The 12,500-nt window shown below is 41.6% G+C and overlaps 1 protein-coding gene across 2 annotated transcripts in view; it reads left to right on the top strand.

Annotated features, from left to right (window-relative positions):
• Window positions 1-12,500, top strand: part of LOC138042212 (protein FAM149B1-like) — a 45,865-nt gene that overhangs the window by 28,686 nt on the left and 4,679 nt on the right. For both annotated transcript variants that reach the window (XM_068888023.1, XM_068888024.1), the window contains exons 12-20: window positions 1,279-1,327; window positions 2,725-2,825; window positions 3,604-3,670; window positions 3,790-3,827; window positions 4,702-4,773; window positions 5,994-6,021; window positions 6,113-6,162; window positions 10,593-10,653; window positions 11,462-11,684. In XM_068888023.1, coding sequence (XP_068744124.1) covers window positions 1,279-1,327; window positions 2,725-2,825; window positions 3,604-3,670; window positions 3,790-3,827; window positions 4,702-4,773; window positions 5,994-6,021; window positions 6,113-6,162; window positions 10,593-10,653; window positions 11,462-11,684 — 689 coding nt within the window. The remainder of the gene's footprint in view (window positions 1-1,278; window positions 1,328-2,724; window positions 2,826-3,603; window positions 3,671-3,789; window positions 3,828-4,701; window positions 4,774-5,993; window positions 6,022-6,112; window positions 6,163-10,592; window positions 10,654-11,461; window positions 11,685-12,500) is intronic.

Raw genomic sequence — 12,500 nt, 5'->3', positions numbered from 1 at the left:
AGCTGTATCAGAGGCCTTTCTTTCTTAGGTTTTTTTTTGTCTTAACAACCCAGAAGAAAAGAGATCTCTGCCCGTAACGTTTTTGAAACAGTAGAGAAATCTAGCAACGGTTTGCCGTGAAACGGCAAATGGCAAACGACAGGCTACTGCTTGCCACAAAGAGTATGAAAGTTCTCTTATTCTGACTTGGCTCTCTCTCATCACCAATACTGTAGATGAGCTTGGGAAATGGTGCCGTCGAAGGTTGGTGGGGCCCCCACGAAAATGCAAGGCGTCGCAGGGTGGTTTCCATGGGTGGGTAGCAACCCTGTGAGCGGGAACCAGCTCTGCAAGCAGCCACCAATCAGCACAGTCACACTGAAGGAACTTCAGTGGATATACTTGCCTAACCCGATACTTACTTTGGCGTGACTCCTATGAGGGGTGGGAAGGGCTGGGCACTAAGTTTCCAAAGCAGTGACCTGCAAAGATCAGCAGAGCAAGCAGCCGCAAATATGGCGACTAAGGCTCACACGCAAGCACATAACAAGGGAAGCCCCTTCGGCCTCCCCGCAGCTTATGAACATTTGTTGAGAAGACCGCTGGGTACATTGACTCCAGATTAACCTACAATCATGGACAAAAGTGTTGGGAAGGTAGCTTCATTTTACAGATAACCCCCCTCCCCCTTTTCAATGTTGGATTTTCGAGGGAAAAAAATGGCGACTTTTCTTACCTGAAGACCTCCAACATTGAATATGGGGGAGGGGGGCCACAAGAGCATGGTATTTCCCAAATACTTCTGGCAATAGTAAGAAAAATCGAATTAGGTGTGAAGTGAAGTGATGCCCGCAACCTTCCCAACAACTTTTGACCAGGATTGTAGCTTGAATTGCATTTGGCCACATTTTAAGGCCATTTATGTGGGAGTGAGGTGAAATCAAACAAAGTCCTTTGATTTTTGGTAAAACGCAAATTTAAGCCTTACGTTTGCCGTAAATTCTTTGCTAAATCTCTCGAGTGATGAGCATGTGCCGTGGTTACTTAGCGACCAAACCATTATTAATTTAGGATGTCGTGTTCTGTGTGGGCTTACTCAGTGACAGCGGAATTATTGCCGTCAGGAAATAGATGTCAGCAAGCATCAAAAACAACTACTAGCCCTTGATTCCCTTTAAGGGGCTCTCCAGGAATGAGTGAAATCGTATGGCGTTTAAGGAAGCAAGATATAGTCCATAAGTACTACTCATAAGGGTGACAGGGGTAGCATAGTTGAAACGTGTCCTCTTTCGTTTACAGTTATCCAAACAGTGTTTTGGAAAGCAGAGAAGGAACACCCTACCACCCGGTATGTTTGTCAGTAATAGTGTGCATGGAGACTAGCATCTCAAGCATATTTTAACTCGCTTCATTGTCGTTGTGGGAAGCGCGATGGCCTCGTGTTCAGTGTGCTCGACTCCGGATCTAGTGGTCCGGGTTCGGGTCCTGTGGCCCGTTTCTCGAAAGTCCCGAAAACTTTTCGGGCCCGGAAAGCCGTTTGTGAAACTGCCAACCGCTTGTTTTGGAAAGCCGATCTTTTAACATGTTTTTAAGGTAACAAAAAGAAATAGAACTGTGTAGTTTGACGACTTGAATCCTCTCCGTTCTCGAGATACAAAGGGAATTGTGACACCCGGAAATGGCCCGTAAAGTTTCGGGACTTTCGAGAAACGGGCCCCTGGCCCGGGACATTGTGTTGTGTTTCTGGGCAAGACACTTTACTCTCACGGTGCCTCTCTCCACCCAGGTGTATAAATGGTACCGGCGAATCCAATGCTGGGGGTAACCCTGCGATGGACTGGCATCCCATCCAGGAGGGAGTAGAAATACTCCTAGTCGCTTCATGCTGCAGAAACCGGAGATAAGCGCCGGCCTGATGGGTCTTCTAGGCTCGTAGCAGACTTTACCGTTACCTCATTGTCGCGTTAATTTGTGGAACTGCCCTAGACCTTATTCATAAATAGTGCATGTTTCATTATTCTTTTGCTAATGTGCAAGGTAGCCTACCAAGCCTCAATTTAGAGCAAGAATTCTTTTCAATTCACAATTTGGTATCGAGACTTGGTAGGTTAATTTGCACTTAGACACAGGAATTATAAATTGACCGCCATTTTTGAATAAGGTCTATAGCGTCGAGTCGATTGACAATAACTCAAAGTGGTGAAATTAAAAAACAAGCCAACACAAAACGTTACAGAGTGAACTCAAGCGATACAAAAAAACCAGACGCATCTGTTTTGAAGCTGGGAACTGGTGAACCATGCGTTGGTGTAGGCAATCTGCTCTTAGAGCAAAACTACTATGAAAGCGAATGGAAAAAATAAAAACTGATGTGGAAAACGACGTAAGCAAAACCTTAAATACTGGCAAAGAAAGCGGTTGTATTAAACTCACACATTTAAGGGCCCCCATTGTCTCACTCCCGGGAGGGAGGAATGGGGTTAACTAACCCACTCCTCCATAGACCATTTTGCAGATACGGCGGCCATTTTGATTTGTATTGTTTCAAATAGCTATTATGGGATGCCCAGGGGGCAAATACATATTAATTTGCCCCCTGAGCATCCCATAATGTCCTTCGAAACAATAGAAATTAAAACGGCCGCCGCTTCTGCAAAAAGGTCTATGGCTTAAAGTTGGGCCTCATTTGTAGAACTGAGGCCAGTACACTCAATTCTGAAATCACGTGTCTTTTTTGTCTTTCAGCCTCGTCCAGAGTCAAGTTTCACTGTGGCTTCAAGGTCAACGGCAAGACTTGGTGTCCTGAGCTCCGAAACGTTCATGCACAAGAGAACGGTGAAAACAAGGTAGATAGCTTTATTATACCTTGCCTGTGGGTTTGATTATTATATTTAGTTCACAGGGATCCTAAACGAACTGTTGTGTAAAATAAGTGCTTGATTTTTTTCTTCAGACTAGCAGTACAAGTCTTTTTCTCATGAGTTTATTTCTGGGAGCGAGAGTGTACGAGTTCATAGGCAGTGGTTCTTTTAAGCTTGTGCCCAAAGATCATAGAAGTCTTTAGTTGTATCAGGAATTTGCAGACCACCTCATGGGGGGTTGCTTTTAAGACATCTTATTATCATGACAAGGGTCTTCATCTCCATCCACTGCAATGGTAGCCCCAATTCGCTCTGACAATAGGCCAGTTTCGTATTCTCACAGCTGGACTGGATCTGGCATGAAATGGAGGCTAATGCGGGCAAATTAATTTGCATTTGAAAAGATGTGCCCGCATTAGCCTCCATTTCATGCTAGATCCAGTCCAGCCGTGAGAATTCGAAAATGGTCTATTTAAGGGCGAACGCTCGAAACGTCCACTCAATTGTAAGGCTTTCTTTCATTTAAGATAGCCTATTGAATTGTGGAAAGATATCTTTTAACTATAAACATACTAAGTATCAATTGCTTGTTATTGATGGCAACCTTAAACTTTGAGTGGCATCCAGGAGACAGGTCTTATCTCGGTCCACACGTGTGATAATGAACTCATGTTAAAAGCGAATCGTCTTCATCTTGTTCGTTCATTGGGAATATTTAGTTTAGGCCGCCTTCTAAAGTTGTTAACGTGCATTTTTTGCCTAGAAACCTACCAAGTCTCGCTCGCTTGACGCACTTAGAGAGCATTAAACCAAGGACTCCCAGTGCACCGGTATGTAGTAGAAGCGATTGAGCCCGTGCTTTTGATCAATTGTGGTCGTTTTGCCCACAAGTCGTTTGCTTGAAAGGCCTTTTGCCCTTATTGAAGTCAGTTGTTTTCTTTTGTCGTAGGATGATTTTATGGACGACATTGTTCAAGGAAAGAAATTGTAAGTTTCATGGTAAATAGTCAATTGGCATAACGGAAATTGAACATTCGGTAATCGTAGCCTCTGAGACTGCGACCATCAGTGGAATGACCAATATTTTTATCTCAAACGGTTTTCTCTGAATTGGCATAAAGCGCTTTTTGGAGTATGGGAAAAAAGGGAGGTCGTGCGCTCTTCACAGCAATAAAACTTTACATGTAACTTGGTGCTGTGGAGTTTCCTGGGTCATCTCGCGTAAAAGCAATTTACTTTTTCTAACACCCGGTCTTTTAAAAACCTTTTTTCCACGTAATGGACGCTTGAATTGCATCAAACAGAATTGCACCAAAAGCAACTACTCTCAAAAACGAAGACACGTAACATAAAAGGAGGTACCTTTACTGCTCCTGCGAATCATTTGCCAATCAACCGTGGATGCATACAGAATTCGCTGTCATATTTCATATGACGCGGTTTGATTTGTTTTTTTGAAAATGCTTAATCACTTTTATCGTCACGGAAAGATCCCTCACGAGTTCTGTCTCTGTTTTGCCGTGACAGGGGGCTATCAAGACTTTCATATAGTTTACCGGTCTAAAATGTCACGACTGGTGATCATCAAGTTGAATGATCACCCGTGATTGTCTAAATTCGAGCAAAAGCGTTGGCGCAGTAACTCCTTTCCGAGTGCATCTTTGTGTTGAAAATCATAAGCCGCCTTGCGTATTCGTTACTTTTGCTGAATTTAAGCCAATGTAGAAGTGCTTAGGTTTAAATTGAAAGTGTTGAAAAGTTGTACGTTATTTTTTCGTTTTTTTTTTGGTATCCTCTGTTTTTCCAGTTAATCATCTTGATAAGCATTCATCAACATCGTCTGCTTTCTCCTCTCCGTTAGATTAACATCCACTGATAAAGGCAGGCTCCAATCACCACCACATGGACTTGCGAACTCTCCTGCTCCTTACATGTGAGTACAGTGAACTGTAGAAATGGCGGCCGAAAATTCAAATAAGTTGAAATTTTTTAAAACCGTTAAGAACACCTTTACTTTAGTAACTCTGCAATCGGCATATCAGGTGTAATATCAGCTGAGAAAATGTAAAGTGAAAAGTGTAAAATTTACAGACGTTTGTATGTTTGGGGGTATGGCGTATACCCCTGGTCATACAAACGTCAGTAAATTTGTCAAATCTCAACTTATATTGTCTTAGCTGATATAGCACCTAATACGCTGAAACTTTGCAGGGTTACTAAATTAAAGGTGCTGTTTCTATTTCTGGTATCAGTTTTTCATTCAGTTGAATTTTAACTCATTTAAATCCGTTTCCGCCATTTTGGGGAAGGGTCTTTTGTCTATTTATTGATTTCCTCTTTCACTTTCTAGCTCGAATATAGTTTTCGCATGAGGTTCAAACACTGCCGTAATTCACGGGTTTTTGAAGATTTCATGTAATTATCCGCATTTCCTGATATCTCTTTATAATATCACTTGCTTGCGGACGGAAGACAAACTGCCCAAATGATATCATATCGTTATTTTTTTGTTTAATTTACGAACGAATCATTAATCGTAAAAAGTCAGACAAGGTCTGGCTTTTCATTCCATTTTTAGGCAAAAAGCGATATCAAAGAAAAAAAAGTAATAACTATTGTAGGAATATAATCCATAATATTAATATTTCTGGTAACAAGTATATGTAATAGGACTAAAGGCTTTCCAATTTGGAAATAATTGGATGAGGAAAAATTCTGAGGACTGCCAAATTGGAGGAGGCCGTCGGCCGAGTCCAATTTAGCAGTCCTCAGAATTTTTTGTATCCAATTTTTTCCAAATTAGACAAGCATGTAGTCCTGTTACCTATTAATTATATAGCATCCAAAAACAAATGAACATGGCAAATACAGCAGCATCATGTGTAAAACTTTCAAATTAGAGAAGACAGCAGTTTGATAGCAGTGATAATAGCTGCAACCTGATTGGCCAATACTCGGTTCCTTTATTTATCTTGACATTTGATTGTTTGTTTAAAGCTGAAGCAAACGTTCCAGTAAAAACTATTCAATCTTTTTTTTGAATTTGGGCAGTTGGCAAAAATTAATAAAAAATAGATCTGTTGACAATATTGGATTTTGATGCAGCTATATAATTATGGCCGCCAATGAATTGCTCTCAATTTTTCTCTCTAGGGTTAGAAATAATGTTCTTCCTCCACTGGTAAGAAAAATGATTTAAGCTGTTTTAAATTTGCTTTCAAGTCAATCGATTATTTTACTTCTGACTTAGCACCAGTTTGGTTTGTTTACAGAAAAGTGGACCGAATCGCGCATCAAGTGCGGCGACGGAAAATTCCACAAGGTGAGACGAAGTGTTTCTTTTTGTTTTTTTTTTGTAATTGAAACAAAAGGATTTAGAGCGAGTTTCACTCGAGTGTCGTGAACCAAAACCAAAGTAATTACTTTGGCCAATCAAAAAGGACGGAGACAACCCAGTAAACCAATCACAAATCGAAGTAATTACACGTAGCCGCCAAAAAGCGCGGGAAAATGTGCACGCGCGAGCCACGATTGGTTTTGGTTTCACTTCTGATTGGTTGAAAAAGTGGCGCGAGAACTTTGAACCAATCACTAAGTGAAAAAGCCATTCGCTAATTACTTTCGACACTCAATTGAAAACCGCCCTAATGACTTTTCAAATAGTCTGGCTATGACAGGTACAAAAGGATTCCAAGATATCGATCATTCTGGCCAACCAGCACCCACGCAGACAACCACATGAGCCAATCACAGCGCGGAAAACATACATGAAACCGGCGACTGGCGCTGAAAAACACGTTTTTTGTTTTGGGTTTTACTTCTGATTGGTTGAGATGTGGCGCGAGACGTTTTAGTAGTAGTATCACCCAGTAACGCAAACGAAGCAGTCGCCAAGGGAGTTACTTCCGATGACACTCGATTGAAAAGTCTAAGCATGACTTAAAGGCTAAAAAACAGGTCGGCCATGAAAAAGAGTTTTGAGTGTACAGCCTGTAATCGATGCTAAGCAGGCCACTAGTCTGTCTAAGTACTTTTAATACTATGATAATTGATGATCGATATATGATATTTTGTCGATATTAAGTTTGTGAGTTTTCAAACATAGTTTTAAGTGTCCATAATATTCGCTCAGTAAAAATGACTAGTATTTATAATGCTAAAAATTCTTTAAAAAGTAAAAAAACCGAAACTTGTTCGGCCTTATGCCATCTTCAGCAGTTGAAGATGGCTTAACGCCGAAAAAAATACTAGTCATAGTTTAAAGTATTGTCAGGAGCCCATCTGGAGCGTGCAACTTCCATACAGCGTCTGTGAAACAGCGTTTTCACAATTAGGTTTATTTTTAGACTAGCCCTTCCCGCGAATTAGGTCAAAAAACAAAGGCAGTTCCGGTTCGGAGACCCTATGAGGTCAGCTTAATTTCTTGTAATTGGTCATCGGGCTCCTGTGGGAGTTTCATTCGCGGGAAATTCAATCTAAAAATAAATCGGTCTGTGAAAACGCCGTTACACGAATACAGTAGAGTTGTAGGCTCCGGGTCATGGATTCCTGGTATTGTTAAGTCTCTGTGACAATGTATGCCTTGTTAAGATTTCAGATAATCTTAGTTATGAACATGATTAATGCAGAGGAAAGAGGTGATCCTCGCACTCATCTGGGAAATTTAAGCAATTGTCTCTTATACACAGACTTAACTGATTAGAGTGTAATGTGAAGTGCTAATTATCTAACCCATATGAACCATGTGAGCGTTAGCCCTACTGATGGAAATAGGTCCACACAAGGACAGAGAAAAACTCTCACCAGCTGGGGTCCGTTTCTCGGAAGTTCCGAAAACTTTTCGGGCCCGAAAAATCGTTTGTGAAACTGCCAACCGCTTGTTTTGGAAAGCCGATCATTTAACATGTTTTCAAGCCAACTAAAAGAAACATGTCTGTGGAGTTTGACGACTTAAATCCCCTCCGTTCTTGAGATACAAAGGGAACTGTGACACCCGGAGAACGCCCGAAAAGTTTCGGGACTTTCGAGAAACGGGCCCCAGGGTGGGAATTGAACCCACGACCCTCGGGTTAGATCACCGCTGCTCTACCGACTGAGCTACAAGGTCTTCCCTCCTAGTCTCATATAGACACCTGGCAATTTCAGGCTGCTTCAACGGGATTCGAACCCATGACCTCTGCGATGCGGAGCGGGTCAATTTGTTGGGCTCAAGTGTTCCCGTGAAAAGAATGATGAAGGAAAGAAATGTGTGTTTCTATCTTCTGTTTATAACCGCACTTCAAACAGACGTGTCTGACATCCATCACTAATGCAGTAACGAAAGGAAATCCTGAAAAATTAACAAATCGAAATTGGTTCAGCGTTGTCTGTTCTCTTATCGACAACGATATTCGTCATCACAGTGGTCAAAATGTTGTGCGCCGAGTGAGTCCATAACAAATTTTGACCACTGTAATGACGAATATCGTCGTCGATAAGAGTACAGACAACGCTGAACCACTTTCCATTTGTTTTTTACCACAATATTCAACGCCAAAGAAAGTTTTTATTTCAGAGCGCGACCAAAATCATGACACGAATAAAGAACAAGCGTTGTCTATAAGTTTCTCGCATTATGATTGGTTTATTTCCCAAAATAGGCGTTCCTGATTGGCTATTACATTGCGTGACAAGTTGACGCGAGCATGACGCGTACAGCATTGTCTAGACTCTTATCGACAACGGAAAATTAGCCAATCAGGTTGCGAGATTACAAGCAATTGTGGTAAAATTCAGTTTTGAACGACAGTAGACCCCACGACCTCGCCGTCCGTCACGGGTGCAAGTGGCGGGTGCAAGCAGGGGCGACGACGACGGCCCGGAGAACGCTACAAAAGAATGCGTTTAATTAGTAAAAGCAATAGTTCTGCATGCCCGGCACGTGCGTTTTCGATTTTGATACATTTCTTTGCAGTTCTCGTCTTGACAGCGACGTGAAATGAGCAAATTTGAGGTCATGTGGAGGATACGGGCACCTGACGATGACTTTTCAATTTTTTCCGTAAATATCCACACAGTTCACACCAATTTCATTCCTGGAATGTTGGTACACACTTTTCATGCCCAACGACTTCGAGTAATTGCAAAATTATTACAGTAACGGGAAATAATATTTTTTAGACAACGTTCTCGTAGCCGTCGTTGTTGTCGTCCTTGCTTAACCGTGCCTAAGGCGAGAGCTACTGTAATTTGAATTGACCAATCAGAATTCAGTGAGCTGGAAAAAAACTGTGCTATCCGGCGTCACGTCAATTGTTTGCAATTAAAGGGACAGAAACCCATTTTATAAGAATTTGTAGGAACTGTTTTTGTAAAGTGGTAAAGTGGTGCATTTATATAGCGCCTTTATCACAAACGTCTCAAAGGCGCTTTACAATGATGAATTTACCCCCAGCGGACTGGAAGCATTTACAGGCGCAAATGGCAGCCGCTTCTAAGCAGTCCATGCATGCTGGTACTCATTTTACCGACCCCGGAAGGATGGAAAGCTGAGTGAACTTTAGCGGGAAAGAAGGTCGCCAAATATTCCACTCTCGGCAGAACCGGGATTGGAACCCGGGACCTTAGGGTTGGAAGGCAGAGATCTTACCACTGCGAAATAATCAAGCTTTGGTGCCAAATCTGGGTTGCCAGCGAGCGAGCGGCGGCGATTCGAACGTCAGCTGTTGTGTTTTGGCTGTTATTTGTGCTTTTTTCTAACTATTTTAAGACGAAGTCAGTCTGGTAGTTTCGAATCAAGTGTAAGAAGACGTTAAAACTGTATTGTGTATTTATTTGTGTTCACTTCGAGAAAAAAGACTTTGTTGGTGTCCTTTCGACAGGGTAGATCGACCACAACGTCGTTTACCTAAAGAAATGCACCGTTTCCGGCGAAAGGGCTCATGATTGACAGGATTGCATAGTTTTGCCTGCCTCGCGCACTGCGCGAGCGAGTTCCGTATGTACGGAAGGTCCCTAAGGTTGAAATCCCGTTCAGGCTTGCCTTCCGTTAGTGCTTAAGTAACGGTTATAACATTGATGATCTGAACTCTAAACATGCGTCTTTCACATGTATTGGTTGCTTTCATACAAGAAGACGAACAAATCTTTTAAAAGGTACAAATCCCCCTACAGTTCGATTGACCGACTGATGTGAAGTCAAGACAACCAATTCCGCTAGTGTTGTCCGACCTAAAAAAAAAACGGACAATGGACCGACAAACTGCATACGTTTGAGCGCATGAGGACTTTTACTAGGTATGGCTTGGTTACCGAACCTTTCGTGCCAACCTTTTTTCCTCCCACCATATTGAAAACTTCCCGTAGACCATCGATAGTTTGATGTTTCGTTTCCTCGATGTGCTTATTTGTCGATTTGTTCGTCTGACATGAATTTTAGGTCGGACTTATGTCGACTTGTTCGTCTAGACGGGCAAATCGTCTTCCTAGACGGAAAATTTTCAGACGACCAGGTTGTCTAAAAAGTTGTTCGTCCCGTTTTTAATTCAGACGATTGGTCCATCCAGACTATTTGTTTGTCTTGACCAGCCATTGTCTTTTCATAATACTTGGCTTCTTGGTAGAGCACTCTTTACTAAAAGGATTCCAGGATTAAAGCAGGATTGATGATGCTTATTGCCACTTAGAGTATTTTCTTTTCAGTGATTTGCCCAATGATTCCTAAATTTTCGTGGTATCTGGAAATTTTTTTAACAATAACGTTTGTCGTTGCAGACAATCACATCGAGAAAATGCGAAAGAATCTTCAAGACCCAGTACTACGTATACTCTCAAGGTGAGTGGAATTACAACGCTTGCAAAGCGAGGAATTCTGATCACAACTTGACTACCGAGGCTGGAAAGGTGTTCTCATTACAGGAACTCAAAAGTAATCATTTTTGAAATTTGTACTCGGTTTTGATACCGAATCAGCTTGCTTTGAGGAGCAGGACTGGGCCAGTGGTGAGAGCACTCGCCTTCCACCATTGTGGCTCGTGATCAATTCCCGAGTTCGACGCCATATGTAGGTTGAGCTTGTTGGTTCTCTACTCTGCTTCGAGAGGTTTTTCCCCGGGTATTCCGGTTTTCCTTTCTCCTCAAAAACCAACATTTGATTTGTTCTGATTTCAGTTGATTTGTAGTCTCTTTAATTAGTAGAGCACTCGTGCTCGGCTAAATAACCTTGAGACTCATATAAAGTGATTATTGTTATTATTGTTGTTGTTGTTATTATTATTATTAGTATTATTATTATTTCAACTGACGTCAATGGTGGCCACGTTGGTGTACTGAACAATAGCAAAAAAGTCTTTTAGGAATTTGGCTCTATTATTAAGCAAAACGCAAGCGCCATTTTGATTTGGTTTTGGACACTGACAGAGCCGTCTAATCACCCGAGTGCAAACCAAGAATACGGAACACGAAATCGTTGCTTCGGCTCGATGACCTTATCTGAATTTACATATGACGTCATTGCGGAATGTCTAAACAAAGAAGCTCTTGGCGTACTTTGTAGCCCAAACTTATCTTCTGAAAATTTAGTCAAAATCAGCTTACAACTTACCCTTATGAGATTAAAACAATTTCATTCCCCCCTTTTGCAGGATGAAGTTCGTATTCGGCGCATGTCAACTGGCGTTGCAAGTGTTTATTCTAGGGGTCAGTCGAGACATGCGCACAGCCCCCTGTCCGGTATCCATGGAGTCAGCATGCCAATAGTTAATCACCCAGCAAGTGAAGCTAATATGGCGGCGACATCGAACAATAATCAATATGATGGCCGAGGTATCTCGCCTGTAAGCGTGGAGGAGTACGAGGGCTTTAAAAGTTAGTATTTCCTTGCGTTTGATTTCGCATAATGGTTTGTAGCTTTCTGCCAAATTTTCTCAACAAGTTAAATTAGGCGATCATTTTGCGTCTTTTAACTTAGTGGTTTTTCGTATTTTACCAATATTATTTCAATGCATGGAAGGACAAACTTCACACAGGAATGTCTATTGGACACTGTTCCTTTGATTTCTTATTTGATTATGTGATCTAATCACCATTTAAATATTGGCAAAAAGATGTATTTCTAAATGCGAACAGTTGTAGTTTTTGTGGTTTTCAGCGTTGACCGGCATGGATGACCCATCCAATTTCAGTGGGTGGCCCGGTATCGCTGTGTTTTACAAAACTGTAAGGGAATCTTTCTTGACGTCGTTATTTATATTTTGTTTCATTAGCAAACGAGTTCTCTCACAGAAAGCATCATGCTATTTAACAATTATTCTATGAGCGCCCGTTGGATATGAGATGGTAAATAGCCAACGAGGCGCTACGCGCCTCGTTGGCTATAACCAGTCTCATATCAAACAAGCGCGAATGGAATAATTGTTTTATTAAATTCCTTAAACTGCAAAAATTTGGAAGTACGAAATACGAGCGAGAAAATCCTAGCGAAATCGAAAAAACTTAATGAAGATGCGATGATGTGTAATACCTTGAGGTCAGACAGACGTAGGCTCATCACAAAAACATTTCTTGCCTTTTCGCGTACTTCGGACCGTACGTCGGAATAGACCATTTTCGAATTCTCACGGCTGGACTGGATCTAGCATGAAATGGAGGCTAATGCGAGCAAATCTTTTCAAATGCAAATTA

The sequence above is a fragment of the Montipora capricornis genome, chromosome 3 (assembly GCF_036669925.1).
Source record: "Montipora capricornis isolate CH-2021 chromosome 3, ASM3666992v2, whole genome shotgun sequence".
NCBI lineage: Eukaryota > Metazoa > Cnidaria > Anthozoa > Scleractinia > Acroporidae > Montipora > Montipora capricornis.
The sequence above is the reverse complement of the archived record's forward strand: the minus strand, read 5'-3'. Positions and strand labels throughout refer to the sequence as shown.